Genomic DNA, 26,890 nt, shown 5'->3' with positions numbered 1-26,890 from the left:
GTGCAAACCATGAATCTGACTGAGAATTTGTTGCATCTCGTTCCAAAAAGAAAGGTAAAACTGATATGGTATAATTTTTCAATGTGGTGTAACATTATAAAGTCATAACATTATGCTTTTCCTGAGTAATTGCTATTATTATTAAAGTAGCATAAAACCTATGATCCGGCTCTTTCTGTATTACCTGTAAGCACAACCTTTTGTAAATATATACTTATTACAGTATAAGAAATTCTTTCTTCAAAAGCCGACAGTCCTTGTTCTACTGCTTGTTATTGCAGTGCTTGCAAATTATGCTTCTCAGGGTAACTCGGCTTCCAGCCACTGGTCTGAGATTTTCCCATCCTGGCAATCACTTGTCCCCAAACTATCTCTAGCGTTTCAGCGGGCCAGTCTACTCTCGGTCACTCACATATGTATTTGCTTGTTCTTGCTGTTAACCATCTTGATATGCATTATCCTTTGATCCACCTTGTTCACAATGGTTAACCTGAGCCCACCCTAATCTGTACTTTCCCTTGTGTTCTTCCTGCTTAGAGTTACTTGGCCTTGCTGGCATCGCCTGGTGTCTCTATCCACCCCTCCCCCACCTACATGTTCTACTTCCTCAGTTCAAGTCGTAAACTCGTCTTACTGGTTTGGGGGGCTGTCTACCAGTTTCCATTGAAATATGCCTTTATTTGGCCTGGAAAAGCCCCAAACAATGAACATTAAATGAAGGTCTTGGAATGGGAAATAATAAAAAAAAAAAAAAGAATTCTTGATCTAAAGAAACTACTGAATGTTTTTTCACCTCATCATACCAAAAGGATATAACACATTCTGACCATGGCAAGGGTTTCACTATGTTATCAGAAAAAAATCTATCTGAGTCTGATGAGTCTGATATGCCCACCGGTAGAGAATGTTCCCCACCCCAAACTGAAAATATATGATGCAAAGACTATCAATGAGTATGCACCGCCCCAGAGTGATAAAAACAATATAGAAAAATATAAACACTGTGTAGCAGCCAAATCTAGAAAATCCTACAAAAAAAATTACTTAATAGGCTTACCCCACTGACAAGAAACAGATAACAAAAAGCCATGTCATTAAGCTACAACATAGAGCCAGAGTCAGAGATGAATGTTTACTCAGTTTATAATCAAGACAGGTTGCATTCTAATTGACTAATGATGTTTTAACTTATTTAATTCTATTTAATTTTTTACTATTTAACATTCCCTTTACTTCAAGAGAATTTCTGTGAATAATATTAAAAATGCGTAATATTTTAAAATATTTGACTTGAACCTTATTAACACACATAATTCACTTCAAAGGAAGCAATGAATTTATAATAGAAAATATAATTTAGGGATATGGGATTTAAAATGATCATTTTTATAAAGCCAGTTTAATCACATTTTATTCATTTGTCACTATTTTTAAGAAATATAAATGATTAAATTGCTAAACTGCCTCCCTTTCCAATGAACCATTTTTCTTACTGACTTCATAGCAATAACTCTTCTGGATGAGTGATATGCTTTCTTTCCCAGCCAGAACCTTATATTTAGCTAAAATAAAAAATGTTTGTCCCATAATAAAAACAATAGCTATATCTCTTTCTTTCCACTATAATTTCTTTTTCAACGTTGAAATGAAAAAGTACTAAAGGGTTTATTGTTTTCATAAATATGGAAAGTAAAGTGGTCAAAGGAAGTAGAGGAACTACAGTGAATCACAATCTTTAGATTATTTTTAAAAACTTATTATTAATTATTATTATTATTATTATTATTATTATTATTTTGAGAGAGAGGCAGGGAGAGAGAGACAGGAACATCAAGCTGTTCTTGTGTGTGCCCTGACCGGGGAATCGAACTGGCAACCTCTGTGCTATGGGCAACACTCCAACCAACTGAGCTATCTGGCCTGGGCTTAATTTTTATTTACTGATAGTGACAGAGATAGGATAGATGAGAGAGGAGAAGGGGAAGGGAAGCATTCATTTGTTGTTCCACTAAACCATGCATTCCTTGGCTGCTTCCCATGTGTGCCCTGACTGGGTATCAAACCCACAACCATGTCATTTCAGGACAACACTCTTAACCAACTGAGCTAACCAGCCAGGACTACCATCCTTCTCTCTTCTTCATCTATCTGGACTTCTCATTCTCCTCTCTACCCATGACAAGTCTCCCATATACAAACTGCATTCAACCCTTGTGTAAGCAGAGAGGTGTTACAGCTATTACTTCTCAGTTTTAGGTCATTCTTATGAAATTTTTTGATTGTGGGAAGACTAATTTTGAGGGATCATATACTCTCTAAACTAAAAGTACTTATGATTATTCAAATTCCGATGACTATGTAGGCCATGAAGTCAGTCAAATGTATTATGTAGTGTAATTATAAAATACTCTATGTGGCTTTCTGGATTAATATGTACAGTAACTGTGAAAGCCATGCCAAGGATGGGGTCAAAAGCACTGAGTTTCGGTGGTGAGACACACTCACAAGAAGAGTTTGTAAGTATTTTGTGATAGCAGTTGAACAATTTTCTTTAAATTATGGTCACACATAATATGCTCCTCTCTGAAAAGGACAATGTAAACTTCAAAATGAAATGATTCTGCTGCTACATAGTAGATAGACGGCCTTTGTAAAGAGTAAATCAAATGAGGTTCACAATATATTTTTGGGGGGGGATTTCATAGACAAGCTTATAAAATCTCCATTATAGCTATATGTAGATAGCTATATACACACAATCATTTTGCATTTGGCTTTAACTTACTTTGGAACAACACACATTACTGAAAAATATCAAGGGATTAAATGTGTGCTAGAAACAAAGGCAGATATTGGTTGGCACTTTAACTCAATTTGCTACTTAATTATTTTCAGCAAAAATCTACCGGTTTGATTGTGTGTCTGGTTCTTGACGGTACTTAGTTCTCTGTTTTCTGGACCTCACTGAGGGCCAGACGAAACTCACATGAGAACAGTCAGGCATGTACAACAGGGTGAATGTCGTAAGTGTTGAGAACCAGGATGTCCCACCATTATAAGAGGTAATTCTACTCAGTCTATCTCCAGCTGTTGGGGAAAGTATTGAGAAAGAGAGACAACACGAAGTTGATTGGAGGTAAGGAAGGATGGGTGAGAGGCTGGTCCTCACACAGGAACTTTGTATGAATTAACTCACATCTTTGTTAGAAATGGGAGTTTTCCAGACTGTACCAATGTACTATTTCCCTCACCTGGCTTCATTGCTACTTTTGGCAAGTCAATGCGCTTCTGGAACTCAAAGATTAGAGTTAGTGAAACCATAGAAGGCTTATGTTAGTGAAACCATGCATTTTTCCATGGAAATGGTTTTTACTGGCTTTAGGAAGTCCCATCTAACCATTAGAGGTTAAATTGCAATAAGTGTAATAGTTAACTTATAAAGTAAGTTGCATATACAGAGAGATCATTTTAAAATATATTCCATTTCTGATTACTAAAATAAATTTCACTTTAATTATAGGTAAATACAAGAAATGATGTAACTATAGGAAACAAGTTTAAGAGTCAACATGCAAATTTTATAGATATTTTGAATTCCACAAAAGTTAGAAGTTGAAAGCTTCTTAGAAAATCTGTCAAAATTTTGCACAGATTCTGAATTGTAAATCCCATTTTTGTATATTACTTTGTCCTTCCCTGATAGTACCTTTGCTTTTTTCTGCTTCCTTTCCAGACTAAAATGTATAAAATACACTGTATAATATAAATTATAAAAATTTATAAAAATAACTTATAATAATGTAATAACATAATAAAATTTTGTTTTCTTTAAGGAACGCTTAGTTCTCAAAAAATATTATTAGCTTAGGCCCTGGCCAGTTGGCTCAGCGGTAGAGCATCGGCCTGGCATGTGGGGGACCCGGGTTCGATTCCCGGCCAGGGCACATAGGAGAAGCGCCCATTTGCTTCTCCACCCCCCCTCCTTCCTCTCTGTCTCTCTCTTCCCCTCCCGCAGCCGAGGCTCCATTGGAGCAAAGATGGCCCGGGCGCTGGGGATGGCTCCTTGGCCTCTGCCCCAGGCGCTAGAGTGGCTCTGGTCGCAAAAGAGCGACGCCCGGAGGGGCAGAGTGTCGCCCCCTGGTGGGCGTGCCGGGTGGATCCTGGTCAGGCGCATGCGGGAGTCTGTCTGACTGTCTCTCCCCGTTTCCAGCTTCAGAAAAATACAAAAAAATTAAAAAATATATTATTAGCTTAAAATCTAATAAATGTTTAAATAAAATGATATATTTATTATGCTTTCAAAAAATATCTAATGTTTTTACCAACAGAAGAATTGTTCAAAGAATGGTGAACAAAAAATCATCTCCTGATCCTAAATTGGGAAAACTTCTCATATCGTGGAAGGACGGGATAGAAGCGTGGAGGCGAAAAGGGAAAAACTAGAGCTCACAAATGGCTTTTCAGGTAAATGGTGAAACAACACCCATTTCCACTCACTTAACCTGTCAACTTGCCAGAACTGTCATGTCAGCACTCCAGCTAAACCACGAGGGTGATCATGTCCCATTAACTCATATTTTTAGAAAAAAATTGCTTGAAGATGCCAATCAGAAAAAAAAAAAGAAAGAAAGAAAAGAAAAAACGGGAAAAACTTGCAACCAAGAAACAAATGTACTGATGCTGAGGGCTGCTTAGTTAACGGAATTTTAATATGCAACTGCAATGTTTCTTAATAACATTAATTACACGCTTAGGAAGGCACCATCCTAACTCATTAGTGCCTTCTTTTTGTTGAATTTTATCTCTTACTAGCAGAATGGGGGCTATGTGACTGGCCTGGTACCATTAATGTTGCTTAATCTTTTTACAGCACTATTTAAAGCTGCTTGCATAAACATTTTCTAGGCAAGTATTACCTATGTATGCATATTTGTGTATCAATTAAGGGCACCACCATTTGACTTGCCCCTACCAGATGTAAGTGTTATGCTCAACCTAGAGGCAGCAGCAAGATAAATACAACAATGGACTTACTGACAAAGAGCTAATAATTTTTTAAGGCAGATGAAAATAATATCCCCCATAAATCTTGGAAACAATGCTTGCCATGAGAGAGATTTAAAAAGGCATTCAGCTATATTTTTAACTCAAAATTTAATTTAATTTTGTAGCTTACATTTTTTTTAATGAATCTAATTATATGCTATTCCCTTGAGAAATACTTAATATGTTTAAATAGGTAATGTAGTAATTCTAATGTCATGCATATAATAACTCAAGAGTAATACACATATCTGTATATGTATACATAATGAATACACATAAGGAACACATAATATTTATCATATAATATTCAACTGTATACATAATACAGTGTGTCCGTAAAGTCGTGGTGCACTTTTGACCAGTCATAGGAAAGCAACAAAAGACTATAGAAATGTGAAATCTGCACCAAATAAAAGGAAAACTCTCCCAGTTTCATACCTATTCAGTGCAGTTCGATGTGGGCTCACGCACAGATTTTTTAGGGCTCTTTAGGTAGCTATCTTGTATAGCCTCTACAGATTCGTCACTGACTGATGGCCTACCAGAATGGGATTTCTCCACCAAACTGCTGGTTTACTTCAACTGCTTATCCCACTGAGTAATGTTATTCCTATGTGGTGGTGCTTCGTTATAAATGCACCGATATTCACATTGCACTTTGGTCACGGATTTGAATTTAGTGAGCCACAGAACACACTGAACTTTCCTCTGTACTGTCCACATCTCGACTGGCATGGCCGTGGGCTGCTCCACTGTATACACAGTGTTACGTCATCATCTGCACATGCGCACATGCTGCCACATCATCCTACAGAAACTGGGAGGTTTTCCTTTTATTTGGTGCGGATTTCACATTTCTATTGTCTTTTGTTGCTTTCCTGTGACCAGTCAAAAATGGACCATGACTTTATGGACACACTGTATATAGACATACAGATTTTATAATTTTATAATGTATATATAGTAATATCTCATTCTGTCTACAGTTATTCATAAAAGTAAAAATTTTGACTTTGTTAGGAGGTGTTAATAAAAGGTTAATGATATTTCTTTTTGAAAATAGGCAGTAAATCTCTTAAAACTAATTCCATAATACTGTCTTGGGCCAGAAAATTTACATTATTTTTTTTTCTTCTTTTGCAAGTGAGAGGAGGAGGGGAGAGAGAGAGGGAGAGAGACTCCTGCATGTGCTCTGGCTAGAATCCACCTGGCAACCTCCATCTGGGGCCATGCTTGCAACTGTGCTAATTTTAGGGCCTGAGGTGGAGGCTCCATGGAGCTATCCTTAGCACCCAGGGCAATGAACTCACTACAACTGGGCCATGGCTGCAAGAGGGGAAGAGCGAAAGCGAGAGATGGAGAGAGAGAGAGAGAAGCGAGAAGGGGAAGGGTGGAAAAGCAGATGGCCCCTTCTCCTGTGTGCCCTGACTGAGATTCGAACCTAAGACATCCACACCCCAGGCCAATGCTCTACTACTGAGCCAGCTGGCCACAGTGAATTTACATTACTCTAATATTTGATATTTATAGTACTTTAACTATTAAGTCAATACACTTAATGTTTATTTTAATCTTATTTGAATAAACTCCAAAATTAATGAGTATTTAAGTTTTTAATATTTAGTTTGAGATAATGGATTAAAGATTTATCACTCTACTTTCCTCTATTGAGTACAACAAAAGAAATGAATAAAATGGGAAAACTACCATAGCCCCAAATCCAAATTGTGAAATACCCCTTCCAAACGTGGTTAAGTCTGAAGGAAAATGACGAAATATGGTGAACACCAACCAGCTTCAATGCACAATCCTCTAACAACACCAATTTCACAAAAAATCATCTGTCAGCATTGTGAGAGCCCATTCCAAATCCCTTTGATCTAAAGGAAAGAGCAGGAGTCAAAAGAGAGACTTGACAAATATGAGACACGACTTTGAGGATAAACAGTTGAAATTTGAAAGTCAGGGGAGAAGGTATTTGAAAATAAAAAGACAAGCTTACTACAAGATTATATGGGGGCCACCCCCTGCAAAGAAAGTTAAAGACTCTATGTCTTCTAATAATTCCCCAAGGAAACCCATAAATACTTCAGAATAAATAGTTGTCCATAATCTAAGTAAAATTATATACAATAAGGCCTCTCTTAAAAAAAGAGAGACAGGCCTGACCTGTGGTGGCGCAGTGGATAAAGCGTCGACCTGGAAATGCTGAGGTCGCCGGTTCGAAACCCTGGGCTTGCCTGGTCAAGGCACATATGGAAGTTGATGCTTCTAGCTCCTCCCCCCTGTCTCTCTCTCCTCTCTCTCTCCCTCTCTCTCTCCTCTCTAAAAAAATGAATAAATAAAATAAAAATTTTTAAAAAAGTAGGTTCGTGAAACCTACTTAAAAAAAAGAGAGAGACAAACAAACAAAAAATTGAAGTGGGTATAAAGGGACTAAAAGACAAGTAGAGATAAGGAGTATTGTATTGAGCCTGACCAGGCGGTGGCGCAGTGGATAGAACATCGGACTGAGATGCGGAGGAGCCAGGTTTGAAACCCTGAAGTCACCGGCTTGAGCACGGGCTCATCTGGTTTGAGCACAGCTCACCAGATTGAGTCCAAGGTCTCTGGCTTGAGCAAGGGGTCTCTCGGTCTGCTGTAGCCCCCTGAGCAAGACACATGTGAGAAAGCAATCAATGAACACCTAAGATGCCACAACAAAGAACTGATGCTTCTCATCTCTCTCCCTTCCTGTCTGTCCCTCGATCTGTCTCTATCTCTGTCTCTGTCTCTGTCTCTGTCACACACACACAAAATATTGTATTGAAGTTGAGCAAGGAAATGAACAAAAGATAAAATAACATTAAAGAAGCAAACTCTACTTCAGAAATAAGAAGAAATGATAGTTGCTATTTAAACAGTTATGGAGCTGATAAAGTAGAATCAAGAAATCATGCAATGTGAAATAAAAATAATGACTTCAAAACCCTTATAAAAAAGTTAACAAATAGGAGATTGAGTCAAAGGAAAGCCAACATAACTCATGTATTTGAAAAAAAGAAGGAACACAGTAGAAATATTCAGAGATAAAACAGAAGAAAACATTCTTGAGTAAAAACTAAAGCGTGAATCTGCAGACTTAAGGCTTGTTGCATCCAGAGTGACCAAGACCAAGATCTAGCTCAGCAATGTTGTGGAAGAATGGACTACATTGGTATCCATGGAGTAAGAGTGCATCCCAGCTGTGATGCTGGTGGTAGCGGCCAGGCGGGTTCACCTTAAATTTGGGCAAATCACAGAAGAACCCCAGAGCAAAAAAGCGTTGGCCCATTCTTATTAATTGGGTTTTCACAGAGGAGAAAACCACTTCTGGCCACAGTGGGAGCGAGAACAGAGGGAAACTGCCCCTTGTGGTGGCAGGCAAGCAATCAGGAAAATGCCCCGCCCCCCGGGGGGGGGGGAGTACCTTCACCTTCTGTAGGCTATAGACACAGCTGGCTTCCTGCCACGTGCTCATGCACTAATCCTGCAAAGTGCTTGCACCCGGAAAACACCTAACCACAGCTCTTTTCCCCACACCGGCCTAGGATAAAATATTCTCTCAGCCTCAGAATTCAGTAAATACCAAGACAACAAGATATCTTGTACCAAAGCAAAATAAAAAGAAAGCATAATTCAATAATTTCAGACCTATTCTTTAATTTAGAGGCAATGAGACATTGTGAAATATAAAAGACCCATCCATGAAAATCAAGGCTGTGACTAAAAGCAACCAAGCCTGAGAAGTGACCAGTGCTTGCTTGTCGCTTTAGAAATGAGCATTAATTTAAGATACATTAAATGTTTCACATTATGGAAACACTGTTGGAAATATACAAGACAAAACAGAATAACTTTTTTTTTTTTTACCTGCTACTTAATCAAAACAGATGAAGCAATGAAAAAAATGTGATGCTTAATAATAATTCAACGGGACTCTACATAAAGTAGCTAATTAACACCAGGTGCAGAAAACATTGAGCGCTTGTGGGAGGCAGGTGATCACCTCATGGGGTAATAGCTTGTAGAAAGGAGAAAGGTTGCAGTGGAGTAGAAGTCCCAGGTCCATTGAAGACTCAGAACTGCTTTTGCAGGAAGTGGATCTTGATATGAAAGGGTTTCTACGTAACACCTACATGTTTTTCAAAATTTCCAGTATTCAAGGTCGAGAACATCAGTTGCATTACTCTTTAACATTCATTTCTCCTGAATGAACTTTTTCATTTTTTTTTTAATGAGAAAGAGAGAACAGACAGACAGGAAGGGAGAGAGATGTGAAGCATCAAGTTGTTGTTGTGGCACTTGAGCTGTTCATTGATGTCTTCTCATATGTGCCTTGACCAGGAGGCTCCACCTAAGCCAGTGACCCCTTGCTCAAGCCAGTGATCTTGGGCTTCAAGCCAGTAACCTTTGGGCTCAAGCAAATGACCATGGGGTGATCTGACTCTCAAGCCAGTGACCCTGCGCTCAAGAAGGAGACCTCAGAATTTGAACCTGGGCCCCAGTATCCAAGGTCAATGCTCTATCCACTATACCCCCACCTGGTCAGGCTGAATGAAGATTTTTTTCACACCGTCGTATCATTAAACTCCTTGGAAAGCCTCAATAAAATGCTTCAGAGCATGCTATAATAAAACTCCACCTAAACTCAAATGAATATATATTGAATTTTTGTCATTAAGCGGTTAAATGATTGGAAAATAAATATGTCCTTCTAGAGATCTGTTTAGAATAGGGGTTGCTTCTCCAAAATTATGATAATGAAAGATGAGAATTGTGTCAAAAACAGATGTATTTCTCAATACTTATAAACTCTTATGTAGACAATTATATTCTTCTAGCCAAAGGAAACATGCATTTGAGTCCCTAAATTAGGAAACACTTGGAAGTTTCAGTAAAGTTGTATGTTGTCGGTTTGTTTTCTGGCATTTTAAATAAGCGTCTCCTGACGGGCCAAGCTTTGGGCTTCCATCCTGGAGACAGCCAGCATCTAGCACACGCTACTGAGACACAGAACGGAGCAGGGCTCAGAGCTGCGAGCAAGGCAGGTGGGAGATGAGTTAGTGCCGTTCCAAATTACTCATCATGTTTGGAGTTGCTGCAAAAAAAAAAAAAAAATGTGTTGCCCATCTCCAAAATAGAAGTTCTTTTTTTATTTTTAAGCTTGGGAAAGACTTCCATTTGAAAATGAGACAGATGGGTATAGGAAGCAACTATTTGTCCCGATTTAGATCATTTTCTTGTCAGTTACCTTGTTGGAAGCCTCTGTCAAAGAAACAAGTGACTGTTGTAGCCTTGTTGGTTGGCAATGCTTTAGGATGCTTCTCATACAAAGACTGCCCCTGGAACGGTATAAAGTCAAAACCACTAAAAGGGCTGGTGGATTTGTAATTATCAAAACGATATTTGTCTAGAATTTGTGGCAACCAGCAAATAAGGATGTTGGATCCTTATTGAGAGGGCTTTTTCTCTCTCTTTTTTTTTTTTTTGAGATTTGATGACATGAAAGATGAATTAGTGAAATCTGGAGAATGCTTTCTTCCACTGGCAAGCATGTGATTGTCAGTTTTCGGTAAAAATTTCCACACTGAGGCCCCCTCTCTATTCAGACTTATTCTTACACTCTCCAAAGAACGGGCCAGAAGGTGTTCATTCCAGTTGTAAATTGTAGAGTGTCGCCAACTCTTTATCTCAAACGTAGCTCACAGGAGTGATGCATTTGGACAAAACTCCCGATTTGGGAGTTTATAATGATTTCTAAATGGATATCCACACAGACTACGAAGTGACATCTGGCATGTAATGCAGCGATTGGTTTCTGAATCGATCAGTATTCCAGAATCTGCATATATTTCTAATTTCCATTTAAAAGCTTTAGATAGGAACTACTCATTGTATTTTCTCTAAATTTTATGTTCTTGATAGCTACAGCTTCAGCTACTCTATTCCAGAATTAGAAGCTAGATTTCTCTCCCCTTTCTGTGGTTTTTACTTTGTCTAAGACTGAACAGGTTATCAGTAAGAGATTCACAGTTGAAAAACTCACATTACAGACCAGTAACAAATATTAATATTGATGTAGCGCTTTATTATTTCAATATTTAATTTGATTTTACTTGATAGGTATCTTCTGACCTTTCAGTAAAAGTTGACGTATCCATAGTTCCTGAATTAAAATTGATGTAAAAAGTTGATGCGAAGAAAAAGGAGGCTAATGTCCTCATTATTAGTTTCTTCTTTGGTGAGCCAATAAAAGCATATCTATTATTCAGTTTTCAAAATTAATAGTAGTTGTCAAGTTTAAAGTATAGTTCTTCATATTTCTGAACGTTGTCATAAGTCATTTAAGATAGATTTATGCAATGACAGACTTCCCCAGAATAAAGTACAACGTGTCAAGAAGCTATTGTTCAGTTCCAGTCCAATGAGAATTTAAGACATCATTTCAAACAAGAATAAAAAAACAGAAATAACTTTTGAAATGCATTGTAGGTGACAAATACATCTCAATATTCTGTGTTAATAACAGTTTCTACTCAATGTATATTTCATTTATGAGTTTTAAATATATTTGAAATTATTAACAAATTGTTTTATTTGGGGGGAACTTGAGAAATAATATAAATCATGTGGTCCTGGTTCATAGGCATATAGTTTCTATATGTAAAAATATAAAACTTAAGTGTGATTATTCATGTTAGTTTACAAAGTTGTTATTTTATTCTTTCCCATTCACTACTTAATGTTAGATGCCATGCCATAAGATGCAAAGTCATCACATTAATATGGATTCATATAAATACAAAAAAGAACTTGAAAATTATAACATATTCCTCAATTTTCTAGTGGCATCAATTATAAAAAAGCATGACCAATTTAATAATTGCTTTAAAAAAGCCTGCAATTTATGTTCAATTAACTGTAAGCCATAACTATATTTAAAAGACATTAAAAGGTTAAATAATATGTCTCAGAAACTAAGATTATGTTAACCAATGTTGGCATACAAAATTTTTCACATAAAGTATCAATTTTGAACTAAATTCATTATTACAACAGCTGTGAGAAGTCAGTATTATTCCCTCCATTTTATAGACAAAGTATCTGAGAATAAGGGATATTGAATAACTGATTAAAAAAAAGACTGCTCAGAAATGGCAAAGCAAAAATTCACATTGGGAAACCAAAATTCTATTTTTCTGTATTTTCTATCTACGTAAGAATATACTATATAATAATAAAGTATGTTAATGTTTCAACTAACAGGAAAAATGTTTATGAGTTTGGACTAGTATTCATCAAACAATGTCAAGCCAGTATATTAAGAAAGCTTTCAAAATTAGATGGACCATTTATAAACCTATGTTAAATTAAATAAATCATTGAGGTATATCTTGGTGTATTAAAGAAAAATGGTACTAGATTAATTCACTCATTCAATCATCCATCCATTTATGCATCCAAATATTCATTTACTTATAACACAGTTACCAAGATTTTATTTCCTTAAACACATTTATTGGTGGGTTAAGCTACACTTTTAAAAAAATGCAGAAAAATTATTAAATTAATGACTTTAAAAATAATTTGTCTTCCAAATATTTAAAAATAATGACCACTTACATTACTGCAAACAAAACTGTTAACCTCAATCTTGCAAAGGCAAATGAAGGATGAAATATATTAAAACCACAAACTTTTCATGCCAAAGAACATGGCTTATCTCTCCCTTTTCTTCTTAGTATAAATAACCATACATTATAACTTGAAGCATTCTACTAAATGTTGTTTAAATGGGCATGCAGATAATAAATATGCAACAGTTAAAATGCCCTCAAAAGCAAGGACCCCAAGCAGCTTAAAATAAAGGAAGTACATAAAATAATAGAACTTCTTAATTTAATTCATATGTAACTAACTTTTGAATATCAAACATGACTAATAATTATTTCATATATACAAGAATAAAGGTAGTACTGTGTTTTTTCTTCATTCATATGAAAAGTTAGTTTACAATATTAATCATTCATATATTCTTTTAGAAGAAAATTATAACCTATTCACTGATAAGTAACAAAGGTCAGTACAAAATCATTTGTCAAAGTGATGAAAAGATCAGGAGCAACTTTTACGAAGACAGTCCTTCAAGTAATATTTTAACATGGGTGAGTAAGTATATTTTATTCTGTCAAATTCTACCATACATGAGTTATGAAGCATTGTACAAAGCCATGCCAAATGGATAGAAGGATGGCTACTTACCAACAGGGCGAGCTGTAGACATTACAATGGTGTGGTGAGAACATAAAAAAGAAATTAAAAAAAAAAAGAAAGAAAGAAAAGAAAATTATCAGAATGCATGATGTGTAATGTTACATTTAAGTATGGACAGTAGAATGATTTCTAGTTATAATTCAAGTATGAACAGGATGTCTGAGTTTGATAAAACTAAAAGTTCTAAATGTAATTTTAAGAAAATAATCATTTTTTTTCATCCCAGGATTAACTGTTAAGCAATTTGAGAGATTTTATATGAAGTCACATCGTCGTTTCTTACTACAGTTATGAGTTCAGAGATTTCTTTTAGAGTTAAACAGTTTTGTGGCACTCTTACGTTAAGAACCCGGTGAATATAACTATTCAAGTCACAGACTAGCAAATGTCATGTCAATAAAAGAAGGTCTCCCTGTCTGATTTAAATAGCAATTGGATTTTAAGCATGGTTAGTCAGGACCATTACAGGACTACAGAAAAGCCCCTGATGCTGCTTTTCATCCAGTAATAAGTTAAGATCACATCACTTTTCATCCCTGGACAGGGTGGATGAAAATATAACAAATAGGTTGGAACACCCTCTGAGATTTCAACTGAGCAGTCCCTAACTACTGTTAAGCGTTTTTCTTATTTTGTCAGAGGGCACTCAAATCGGCATTAATAGGCTGCCTCTATTTTTAATGCAAAGGGAATTATAAGAGACACACATGGGTTGAATAACATTTTTAAGTGAATAATGCCAAATCAGTTTCGATAGTAAATCACTTTATGTAAAGGCGATGGATAAATAAATATAGAACATACGGTCCCATTTTTTAAGTGAAGAAGAAATATATTTAGTATCATTTAAAGTTTTATAAAATCTTACATTAAAAATATAAACTATTCGATAAGAGTCTTACCCGTATCCCAGTGATTTAAGGTCTAATTGTATATAAACTGTAACTCTAGATCTGATGAGCAATTTGTCTTGATGATGTCTCATTGGGCGTGGAGAGATACATATGGCTATTCAAACCATATTTCAGACATTCACTCAACAAACACATCAGAATAGTAGCATTGTGCAATCCCTGAACAATAACTAGAGTTGCTTCCATGTGAGATTGTTATGTATTATTCACAATTAAAATGGGGAGATTAAGACAGTCCAGAGAATAAAGTAATTATAGAAGCAGTATGAAAAGTCTAGCTTAGTGCAACTCGGATATGTTCCATAGTCTATGATAGGGTTACTACAGTAATAGGATGAGAAAAAGTCACACAATACACAAATGTTTTCCATTTTCTTTTTCTTTCGGTTTCTTTCTTTCTTCTTCTTTTTTTTTTTTTTTTTGTTTGTTTGTTTTTTGGCGTAGGGGGGCACAAAAATAATAACCAAGAACAAGACAACAGACTAACATAATAAAATTGTGGCTTACTCTGAAAAGATTTTTCTTGATTTTGCTAATGTCCAGTAGAAAATTAACTCTTTCATTTTCAAATTTGCATTTTTCAGGTGCCCCTCCCAAAGCCGAATCTGAAACATAATGTTTCCTATATATTTATATAAGAACAAAGAGGCATGTTGCGTCTGTGATACTGAAGAGTGCCAAGGAAGAAACCACGGTGAGAAATCATTCTCTAAAGAAATAAAACATATTTCTCTTTCAGTTAGTCTAGGGTAGGTTCTAAAAAATTAAGGTTGTATTGCCCTAGAAGCGAGATGGTTATTCTAACAAAGACTTAACTAATGCAAAGCCTGTTTGAGCAACTGAAAAGTGGGGGGGGGGGGAGGAGGTTGTGTTTACAAGTATGCAGCTTGCATTCATGCATTTTAAAGCCAACTTAAAAAGTTCTGTCGGATCATGAATTATTTGATTAGAATATAAATGCTAGGAGGTTTATTGTCTAGTATTATTTATTTCAAATTTTATGTCTGTCACATCAGCAAAAGGAGCTACTTGTGGTTAAGTATATTTTTATAGCCCCATTTTCGCTATATTTTTGATGTGGAAAAGCAACCAATGAGTAAATCACTTTTTCAGATGTGGACTATAGAACTCCTTTCTCTTTCCCCCAATTGGCTAAAGTGAGCATCATGATAAAAAGTTTTAGCAGAAACATGACAATAAAACCTCTTGTCTTTGTTACATAGCAACATTTCATCCTGAAAGAAAAAGAAGAAAAAATAAAACAGGTGAATGTTTTCAAAATCAGCAAATTGAACTAAACTGTGTTCCTGAATTAAATTAATGAAAATATGTGTGGCCTTTTGGCAGTTGACCCTATTCTAATAAAACAAGACAGGGAAGGGTTGATCATTTCATTTGTGTGCATAGAAAAATGAGCACAGAAAAAAATAAGTCATAAATACTGTATATTTTTCCTGCTAACCTCTTAGCATGAGAAACCCCAACTGCTTTCCTAGCAATAAAAACATATTTTAAACAGTATTTTACACCATTTTCTACTGTATTGTGGAAATTATTTTCTCTTACTCTGTTTTGAGATTTATATTAAACGAATAATACATACATTTCACATAGATTAAACTCTTTAATCCATCTAGCCCAGTGGTCCTCAACCTTTTTTGGGCCACAGACCGGTTTAATGTCAGAAAATATTTTCACGTCCTGGGTGGGACAGATAAATGTATCACATGACCAAAACAAGCATCAAGAGTGAGTCTTAGATGGATGTAACAGAGGGAATCTGGTCATTTTTAAAAAATAAAACATCATTCAGACTTAAATATAAATAAAATGGAAATAATGTAAGTTATTCATTCTCTCTCTGCAGACTGGTACCAAATGGCCCACAGACCCGGTACCCGTCCGTGGCCCGGGGGTTGGGGACCACTGATCTACAGGACAGAGATGAGGGAAGACAACATTTAAGATTTAGTGATTTTTTTTTAATCCTATTAAAAACTAACAAGTCTTTCTATTATTTTTGTAAGTTAGCTTCCAATGTCCGTGCAGGAGGAGCGTGCCTTGTTAAATGAAATGTTAAACCTGAAACTTTCAACAAATTAGGAACACAATTAGCTGGGAAAAATCTTAAAGCAAACAGACCACTTCAAGTCTCATTCTCACAAGCATTCAAGTGTAAAGAAACCCTGCTGGTTTTAGAAACAAACAGCTCCTCACATCGTCTCACCGTTTGTTTAGTCAGCAAATATTTTTTCAATGGAACATTTCTTGATTGCTTGTTTATTATTTTTTTTTCCATTCACTTCAGGAAAAAAAAATAAACAAACAAAACCAAAACATCAAACTTTGGGGGAAATTTGGTCAAGTGAATTGTTTTTGCAAAGGACTGCCTAGAGAAAAACAAACCAATATACATGTAAATATCACATCGCCACGGAGAATGTAGGTTAACTGAAGAGGCCGACAGAGGCTCTGCTTTTGACCATATAGGGTCAGTAGGTATAGTCATTTGGCACATGACCATAGGTTTTTATGATCTGTTACCTAATGAAGCATAAAGATGTTTTTCATCAACTAGCTTATCAATTTTGTTTACATTTCTTTGTATCTCAGTCCGCAACAAAATGGGGAGAGAAGATGTAAATTAATTGGGGTAGAGATGGATAAATTTGAAATTATGGAAATCAGAAATATTTTCCAGGGATCTAGAGTGCCTATCTTCTAGTAGTTACCCAGAGGAAGGTGAGTTTGTTTGTTTTTGTTTGTTTGTTTTGATGATTTGATACCCAAATTGTAGATCTGACAAAAATAATTTTTCATACCTTGTGGAGGATCACCAGCCCGTATTCCTCTAAAACTTTCCCCTAATCTTACAAAAGCTCCTGGGAGCAAAGCTGCACAAGAGTAGAAGGTATGACTAAAGACGGTGGGGCTGTAAATTAGACCCGGATGAGAGTCTGCAGCCAACATCCTTATCGGGCTGGCTGGGAGGAGGCAGCGTCAGTTAGGATGGTGGAAGATTGCAGGACTGCGCAGGGGATGTGCTCGGCCTGTTTCTATTTGAAGCTCCCGGAGAGAGTAACCAACGCCCTGGAAAATGTCTATTTGGCAAGAGAAAGTGTGGCTGTCGACCTGGTCCTACCGGGTACCTTGGGCTATGGAATTTCCTCACGGGGATCAACGTGCACCACCAGGAAGAGACTTAGTTCATTTTAGCTCGCTGTAGGGTTAAATAAGGTTTTCTTTCACTTTCTAGGGAGTTTATTACGAACATTATTGCATGACTGCGAATGTGCATGACGTCCAGAAAGTAAAAGTTATTACAGGGGAGGCACAGACTATTTCAATTATTTAAGGCCAATGAACTTCACAAATCACTCTCTAAATCAGATCTGCTCAACATGGGAGTTCCGTTTTGCCTCCATTATTCACCTCCAGAAACAATGTTAGTTTTTTTTGGGTTTTTTTTTTTTTTTTTTTCAGATCGGGTTTGAACGCTAAATAAAATAAATTTCAAAATAGTTCTCTGCTAGTATCAGGTGACAAGCTAATAAGTAGTCAACAGAAAGACAAAGTCCTGTTGAAAGTAGGGACATTTAAAAACAGTAAATAGCTCAAAGCAATGGAAATATAAAAGATTTGTGTCGCTCTTATCTATTTTTTAAGATTTATGTAAAAAATCATATTAGCTGCTATTTATTAAATAAAAATTAATCCCTTTGAATGATTTTTCCCTTTGAACCTAGTTTTGAAAGTAATTTTACTTCAATTATAATATAGCAGACACAAAAATCCAAGCGTTTTAATATAACAGTAAAACGGTGTAAGCTGTTATTTGGATTGTGAGTTGACTCACCCAGCTAACCAAATCTTAGCCTGCTGGTTTAGTCACAGTGCAGCTCGCCGGTCTCTTACCTCGGACTGTGAGGGTAGCAGAGGCCTCCACTTTCCCCACCCGGTTCTCGGCGACGCACAGGTAGGAGCCTTCATCCGCGCTCAAGACCTTCTTAATTCTCAGCGTGTAGTCATCTTTAATGTCGTACCTGTGCAGAATATAAAATGGCTTGATTAACTTGTTGGGGGTATATGTAGTTACACTGGATTCAAATGTACGATTTATTTATTTTTTTTTTTTAGGTATCTTGAATATAAGATAGCTCAAATGTTTAAAGAGGAATTTAGTCTCTGAGTTGTTGGCAAATTGACAAAACAAGCATTGGTTACAAGAATTAAGAAGGGTCTTGATTTTTATTAAATTAGCAACATTAACTCTTAAAATATCAACAAGCCTTGGAGTGATTCTGGAAGTGCACGCTCTCAGCTCTTTCTGAAAAAAAAAAAGATCATGATTTCTTTGAAACAGTTTGTTTCCTAAAACTACATACTTCACAAGCAATTAGATTTTTAAATATTTCCACAGGTCCAATAAATGTGGCCTTCTTTCTTGTATTTCTTTCTGGATAAATTGGTATACGCCCAAAAGTAATTTCATTGATGTTTTACATTATTACACTGGGTAGCTGGAGAAATGTTCATTTTTCCTTAGAGAACAAATACTGACTGAGTAAAATGAGAAATTATGAATAATAGTTTCTTATATTTAAACAGTTCTTTACAGTTCACAACAGTTTAACATATGATTTGACAAAAATAAATGACTTAGAGAAAATGTCTGTTTCCAAACGCCACTTTGTATAGAAGATGCTAAGATTGTCTTGAGGTACAAAGAGACTGGGATAGTGTGTCTGCAGCACGCCCATTTATTTTCCTCACATAGAGGAGCACACACCCCCTCCATTTGATGTGTGTGTTTGTTGTGCTGGTTCATGTGCATTGGGCAGGTGTGCACTTCTGTGTGTTGTGTTCAGAGCGTCAAAACAAATTTTATCATTATTTTTCTCAGTACCAACCTAAAACCAAATGTAATCCTCGGAGGTTCATAATGCATTAACTAACGTACACATCCTTTCAAACCTTACATACTTAAATTGGACCATTTAACATACTTACATTTCGCCCCAATTTTCTCTTAGCCCCATTGAAATAGTTGCGATAAAAATAGTAAGTAACTGGAGCATACTTTGGTAGAAAACAGCAACTTTTTAAACATGGTTTAATATTATGTATGATCAACAACATGGAGGAGGTACCATCTGACTTTAATTAAATACAAGGGGGAAGAAAAAAGAAACAGATGAAAAACATTACTGGTGAGGAAATTCTAATAGAAATTGGGTGATTTGGATTGTGAAATCTGCCAGTCTCAGACTTGTATAAATGCCGTCATTGTTGCCAGGTTTGATTAATGACAGTTGTACAATCGTGTGCTGACAGTCCCCACCATAAAGATACCTTTTTTTCCCTGATATGAAACACTGCTGAAAAATGCAGCCCATTCAGATCTGGCCCCCGGACAACATGTGCTATCATCACTGTACCGTGAATTGAGATTGATTGGTAACCAGCTGTGACAAAGTGGGAAAAGAAGCTCTGGTTTTGTGTAGTTTTTATTCCCCCCCAAAGGAAAAAGGAAAAAAAAAAAGGAAAAAAACTGAATTGTGTCAAAACCATTACCATCTGTTCAGCCAAATAATAAACAAAACAAAATACATTTATTTTAATACTTAAAACAATAGTTTGTGTGCAAGTGTCTGTGTGTGAATGTGATCATCTATTCGATGAATAATCTCAGAAGTGTTTCAAAAGAGAAAATATTATAATTTTTGTTAAGGAACAAAGTGCTATATTTAAAAAGCACTTCCCAATTTAAACAAAATATTCTATTTTATTTCTTTCTCCTGAAGAAACTTTCTTTTTTTTTTTGGAAAGATTTTCTATAAATCTAAATATCAAACCAGATTTGAAAAATGGTAACATTTTACAATATAACCACATTTCATACAGTTTTCTTACTTTGAAGTCTTGCATGTATATTATACTGCTATGTGGGAAATTCTCATGATTTCCTGGCTTTTATGAATATAATTTAGATAATTTAGGGATCTCCCCTTCCAAGGCATCCACAGTGGCTTTAGAACTTGGGAGGAGAAAATAACAACAAAAAATACACTACAAATGCCATTATAAAGTGACATTTTTACCATGTTCAGTTCAACCCTGTATATTATTGGATTATGTGGTGGCTCTACATTAGCAAAATTTTCTGAAGGGCGATTTCATCTCAAAAGCACCTTTGCTTATCATGGATGAAAATTTATTTCCTCAACATCTTTAGTTTTTGAAATCACCTACTACCTCTTACTATAAGATATCTGGTTCCAATTCTAGAACCAATGCTTTGACTGAGCACTTAAACTTTTACTGCCTCTGTACTTTATTAATCATTAAGTTGGCCAATAGTAAAAACTATGAATCGAACCAGGAAACATTTAATGTCTACACAAGTCTACATGTCTTTATTTGTAGGGAGACTGGAAAAGTTTGCATTTAATTTTCAAAAGATTTGCACTCAATCCAAATGACTGAAGACCACCCTATACTTTTTAGACTCTTTCAGAAAATAAATGTCTACAGTAACGGTCATAGTTCCAAAAGTCAATACAAAATTAATTACGTAACTTTTACCTGAAAATGTCACTAAGTTTACTGCCTGCTTCAAACAGAAGAATTTTTAGGATAACAATCACTTATTAATCTTATAAAATCATTCATTGATAATTAAAGACCCATCCTTAAACTAATGATGCCTCTGTATAGATTAGTCGAAATGGAGATACATCCATTTAGAAGTCAGTGATGATATATTTCAAATGGTCAAAAAAGAGCATTTTAACAACTCTCAACTTCGAATCAAGGTACTGTTCTAGAAAACAAACTTTCCCGGAGAAATTTAAATCATTTTGTTTCGTTCACTCTTGACAGCTAAAACTAGGAAAAGTTTCTCAGTTTTCCTGAAACAACTTTTCTGCTCACAGTTTTTCAAACCATATCCTTCCACAGGCCGTAGTTGTTATTAAAATCCTCACAAGTGCCTTTCGGCAACCTAAGTGCCAGGTGATATTTTCTTAATCCTGAAGTTAAGCTCTTAAATCACAACTGAGGTCTGCCACCTTAAGATAAGCACAAACGGCCATTAGTGTTTTGCTGGCAAAGGAACATCAGTGTAGCTTACTATGAGCCATAGCCAACCTGGGTCACGTTCTCCTTGTTTTCTACAGTCATAATACAGGCTAACATTTACTGTTTGGTCAAGGAGCCTGTACCTTTCTTTCAGGTTTTGGGTCCCCAACATTTTTGCACAGGCCACTTTAGAGCAGCATAAAAGGTTGGATAGCTTTTTTTAAAATGAAAATTAATGCAATACTCGAAGAGAAAGGAAACGTGACAAAATCATTCCAGGAGATTAGACTTTCGTGGAAATCCTAAGGGTCAAGGTGGCCTCTGAAGAGAATTTACTGTTCTGTTCTTGAAGCCCCTAGCGAGAGCCCAAGTGAAAACCAAAATACAACAAGATTCTGACTCGGCTTCAATTAACCGCACGATACTTTACAGTACACTGTCTTGTCTTGTCTTAAATGCTGTCCTTATTACCTCAACCCCTTGCCTATAAAACTTAAGAATCTATATAGCTTTGCTTTTCAAAAAAATCTTTGTGTCCATTTTTTTTTGGTAAGGACTTCAATGATGAGAATAGGAATTGGCGTCATTATATATTTAGTTACTACCTATTACTTTGTAACTGAATCACCTCAAGATTGTACCCACAGATGAAAATCCTCTCTCCTACACCGCCTTTAGCACAGCTGAGAGAGCAGGACACGTTCCAACTGAAAAGCTAAGAGAAAACAAGCCAAAAAGACGTTTTAAAACACACACAAGAGGATAACAGTAGTTGACTTGACGAAGTACAGATTTCAGAGCATAGGGTAATTAGGCCCCAAGACCACAGCCAGGGCTTTGGGGCACCCACCACCTGGCAAGCAGAGCTTGTCCCTGGAGCTTGAACAATTAAAGCAACCTGCAGCTGAGTCCTCCCAGAAAGACCAGAGCATCGTGCTCACCCAGAAACCAAAGTGCCCTCTCGTTTCCATCACGGCAGCCTGTGGCCACCCTGTTTGTGCCTCTGTCTCTCTCCCGTCCTCCACATCTGTGACAGACAAGGGAGACCCCCAGGACTCATTCTCTTGGCAAATTTGTGGACAACTGTAAACTTCACGGCCGTTTGTAGTACAGTCTGAACCCTGCATGGTTTCCATCTTTTCCCGTCATCAGCTCTCGTGCTTCTCCTTCTCTGCAGTGAGCTTCATCCTCTCTGATACAACCTCTCCCAAAACTTTCATAGCCGCTGCCATGAAAATTCTCCCTCTACCTTCTGAGCTACCTGCTCGTCGATTTGTAAAACTCCCGTATCCTCTATCTTTCTCAGATTTTTATTCGCACTCCCATGCCTTAATGGAAGCCTGATTTTTCTCTCCTGAGCGTTGGTGGAAGGGTGGAGGAAGAAGGGAGAGGAGAGCATCCTCCATCCTCCCTGCCATTTGAAACAGTTCCTCAATGCCTGGCCCACAGTCGGTGCTCAACACATATTTTCAAACTGAGTTACTTATCCTCTCTCATGAAAAGAAAACAAAGTCTTAGTCCATTGAACAGAAATATCATCCAGTTTTCAGTTTCAAACAGAAATTCTTTAGAATTTCTTTCTCTTTAAAAAAAAAATATAGTAATTAATAGGACTTATGACTTAGGTCTTTTTAAAGCATTAAATGAGTCAATAATTCTAGTTTTGAGATGGGACCCTAGCATGTACTAAATTTACCCAATCGATGCCACCAGGCATTTGCCAGCACTTCCTCTCATTCCAACCAGCTCTCCTTCCCCAGCAGTATGGGCTCTGTCTCACGTCTCTGTCTCACTTTGGCCATGGTCGCATAGTAGAGCCCTAGATCATATCTTTGAAATCAAATGTCTGATCCTGCCATAACCACAGGCGTCTCCTACTGTCTTAGTCCGTTTACACACTAAACCTCTCCCTCCACTGCTATCAACCGTACATCACCACCTCTGTCTCAGTCCCACTCAAATTCTATGGTCTGTACGTTGCTTACCAATACCCTTACTTTCCTGGTCCCACTGCCTTTCCATGGCATTTGCCTGGCAAAGCCGCAAGGTAATATGATACTGTACCGTGTCCTTTAACTATCAAGAGTAGATGAATAAATGTTCAACTTACCCACAAGTCCAAACTTCCACACCCGGCCTATATGTTCTTCCTGTCCTCCGCTCTGCCAGCCAGCCCTGTCTTGGCCCATTTTCTTACCCTCAAGCCCAGAATCGTCAGGCTCTCCCCACCTCTGCATCTCTGCATATGTTGTGTCCTCACATCCGGACCTCACAAACTCTCTCTCCCTTCAGGTTGAAGACTTCTGCTCATCCTGACACATGACTAACTTGTTTACAAGCTGTCCACACCTCTAGATTTTAAGTGCCACAAAGACTTAGCTATGTCACTTTTCTTCAGTTACGCCCTCAGAGCTCAGTACAGTGAATTAAACCCAGTAGGCAGGCCAGATCAGTTTATTCATGAAGGAATAAATGAAGACTACATAGATGCAGGAAGAGGAAGAGCGTCTTCTTTTCATCAGGATAAACCGTGGCTGCCCACCACACAGGGGACTCTTTGAGCATTAAGTATCACTTTCTTTTCAGTTCTCTGAACTTGGACTCCGAGTTTGTTTAACTTGTACCTACTTCTCATCACTTTTTTTTTTTAAATCTCAAAACATTTTCTCTGTGTTTAATCTCTTCTAAATGACTATGACCACAATTAACACCATGTTGCAGAAGGACCTGGAAGAATCTATACTTCAAAGGAGATAATAATTTAAAGACAATGAACTTGCTCAGACCCATTCTCGTTCTATGTATGGTTTAAACTGGAAACCACATGTTAGTTAACCTTCAAGCCTGTTGCCTAGTTGAAAAAAATTCAATTTTAACCAACAGCAAAAATAAAATAAATTAGGTCCAAAAAGTGTAAAATAAAAGCTAATTTTAAGATAAAATGTATATGATATGATCATAACACTATTTCATCAAGAATAATGTTTGAATAATATCCAACATTAACATCAAAGGTCTAAACACTACAATTTTATAATTCAAACTTTATTTTAATTTTTAATTATTTTAATATTTATTTATTTTAATTGATTTTATTGAGGCAACTCTAGTTAAAATAATTATAAAGCTTCAGGTGCCCAATTCTACAACACATCTCTGTACACCATATTGTGTGTTCACCCCCCAAAGGGAAGTCTTGATCCTTCACAATTTATTCTTCTTACAGCCTACTCCACTTTCTCCACCCCTCCAGCAAAAATCACGCTGTTGTCTGTGTCCATCAGTTTTTCCTTTCACTTTTCTTTGGTCAATCTTTTTTTTTTTTTTTTTTTTTTTTGTATTTTTCTGAAGCTGGAAACGGGGAGAGACAGTCAGACAGACTCCCGCATGCGCCCGACCGGGATCCACCTGGCACACCCACCACGGGCGACGCTGTGCCCACCAGGGGGCGGTGCTCTGCCCCTCCGAGGCGTCGCTCTGCCACGACCAGAGCCACTCTAGCGCCTGGGGCAGAGGCCAAGGAACCATCCCCAGCGCCCGGGCCATCCTTGCTCCAATGGAGCCTTGGCTGCGGGAGGGGAAGAGAGAGACAGAGAGGAAGGAGGTGGGAGGTAGAGAAGCAAATGGGTGCTTCTCCTATGTGCCCTGGCCGGGAATCAAACCCGGGTCCCCCGCACGCCAGGCCAACGCTCTACCGCTGAGCCAACTGGCCAGGGCCATTCTTTGGTCAATCTTTACACCCCACTCACCCAGTACCCTCACTCCCTCTCCCTCACAGCTGTCAGCCTGCTCTCTATGAGTCTGTCTCTATTTCACTTGTTCATTTTGTTTATAAGATTCCGCATATGAGTGAAATCATACAGTACTTGTCATTCTCTGCCTGGCTTATTACACTTAGCATAATGCTTTCTAGGTCCAGCCATGCTGTCACAAAGAGTGAGATTTCCTTCTTTTTTACAGCTGTGTAGTATTCCACTACATACCACAGCTGATTCTTATCCATTCATCTATTGATGGGCATGCAGGCCATTTCCAAATCTTTGTTATTGTAAATAATGCTGCAGTGAACATAGGGCTGCATAAATTTTTTCAAATTAGTGTTTTGGGTTTTTGAAGATAAATTCCCAGAAGTAGAATCATTGTGTCATAGGTATTCCCATTTTTAACTTTCCAAGGTAACTCCATACTGCTTTCCACAGTGGCTGTATCAATCTACATTCTCTCCAACCGTGCACAAGAAGTCCCTGTGCACATCCTCTCCCACACTTGCTGTGTTAGTTTGTTGATGACAGCCATTCTGGCAGGTGTGAGGTGATAGCTCAGTGTGGTTTTCCTTTGCATTTGTCCGATGATTAGTGACCTTGAGCATCTTTTCATATGTCTATTGGCCACCTGTATGTCTTCTTTAGAATAGTGCCTATTCAGATCCTTTGCCTATTTTTTTTTCATTGGATTGTTTGTTTTTTGAGTGAAGTTTTGTAAGTTCTTTATATATTTTTTAAATTAACCAATCACCAGACATATTATTGGTGAAAATGTTCTCCCATAAAATGGGTTCCTTTTTCACTTTTTTGATGGTGTCCTATGTTGTGCAAAAGCTTTTTAGTTTGATGTGGTTCCCCTTCTTTTATTCTTTTGTTTCCCTTGCCTGAGGAGACATATCAGAAAAATAAATGCTGCTATGTATGACATGTCTGAGATTTTACTGCCTATGTTCTCTTTCTAGGATTTTTATAGTTTTGAGTCAAACTTTTAAATATTTTTTTGTTTGTTTGTTTGTTTTTAGAAAGAGAGAGAGAGAGAGAGAGAGAGAGGGACAGGGGAAAATAGACAGGAATGGAGAGGGATGAGAAGCATCAACTCATACTTGTGACACTTCAGTTGTTCATTGATTGCTTTCTCATATATGCCTTGAGCAGGAGGCTCCAGCTGTTCCAATGACTCCTTGCTCAAGCCAGCGACCCTGGGGTGATGTCTATGATGATCCCACACTGAAGCCAGCGACCCTGGGGTGATGTCTATGATGATCCCACACTGAAGCCAGCGACCCTGGAGTGATGTCTATGATGATCCCACACTGAAGCCAGCGACCCTGGGGTGATGTCTATGATGATCCCACACTGAAGCCAGCGACCCCATGCTCACACTGGTGACCTCGTGTTTAAACCGGATGAGTCTGTGCTCAAGCCAGCAAACACAGGTTCCAGACCCGGGTTCTCGGTGTCCCAGGTCGACTGTCTATCCACTGTGCCACCTCCTGGTCAGGCTAACATTTAAGTCTTTAGTCCACTTTGAACTTTTTCTTGTATATGGTGTAAAAATGCTCTAATTTATTTTTTGCACATATCTATCCATTTATTGAATAGACTTGCCTCCCTTTGTTAAATATTAATTGATCACATAAGCATAGGTTGATTTTTGGCCTTTCCATTCTGTTTCACTGATCTATGAGTCTGTTTTTATGCCAGTACTGTGTTGCTTTAATTACTATGGTCTTGTAGTATAGTTTGATATCAGGCAGCGTATTTCTTCCAACTTTGTTCTTTTCATTATTG

At 37.2% G+C, this 26,890-nt stretch overlaps 1 protein-coding gene across 14 annotated transcripts in view; it reads right to left on the bottom strand.

The window, feature by feature from the left end:
- The window catches only part of ROBO2 (roundabout guidance receptor 2), a 1,384,729-nt gene that overhangs the window by 120,974 nt on the left and 1,236,865 nt on the right, over positions 1-26,890 (bottom strand). For 9 of the 14 annotated variants that reach the window (XM_066347995.1, XM_066347997.1, XM_066348002.1 and 6 more), the window contains exons 6-7: positions 18,171-18,298; positions 13,330-13,341 (exon numbers count right to left, since the gene is read on the bottom strand). In XM_066347995.1, the coding sequence (XP_066204092.1) occupies positions 13,330-13,341; positions 18,171-18,298 (140 nt within the window). The remainder of the gene's footprint in view (positions 1-13,329; positions 13,342-18,170; positions 18,299-26,890) is intronic. The other 5 variants (XM_066347996.1, XM_066347998.1, XM_066348004.1 and 2 more) reach the window with 1 other exon arrangement.

This window comes from Saccopteryx leptura, chromosome 8 (assembly GCF_036850995.1).
Source record: "Saccopteryx leptura isolate mSacLep1 chromosome 8, mSacLep1_pri_phased_curated, whole genome shotgun sequence".
In the NCBI taxonomy this organism is placed as follows: Eukaryota; Metazoa; Chordata; class Mammalia; order Chiroptera; family Emballonuridae; genus Saccopteryx; species Saccopteryx leptura.
Note: the sequence above shows the minus strand (reverse complement) of the source record. Positions and strands in the feature narration are given on the sequence as shown.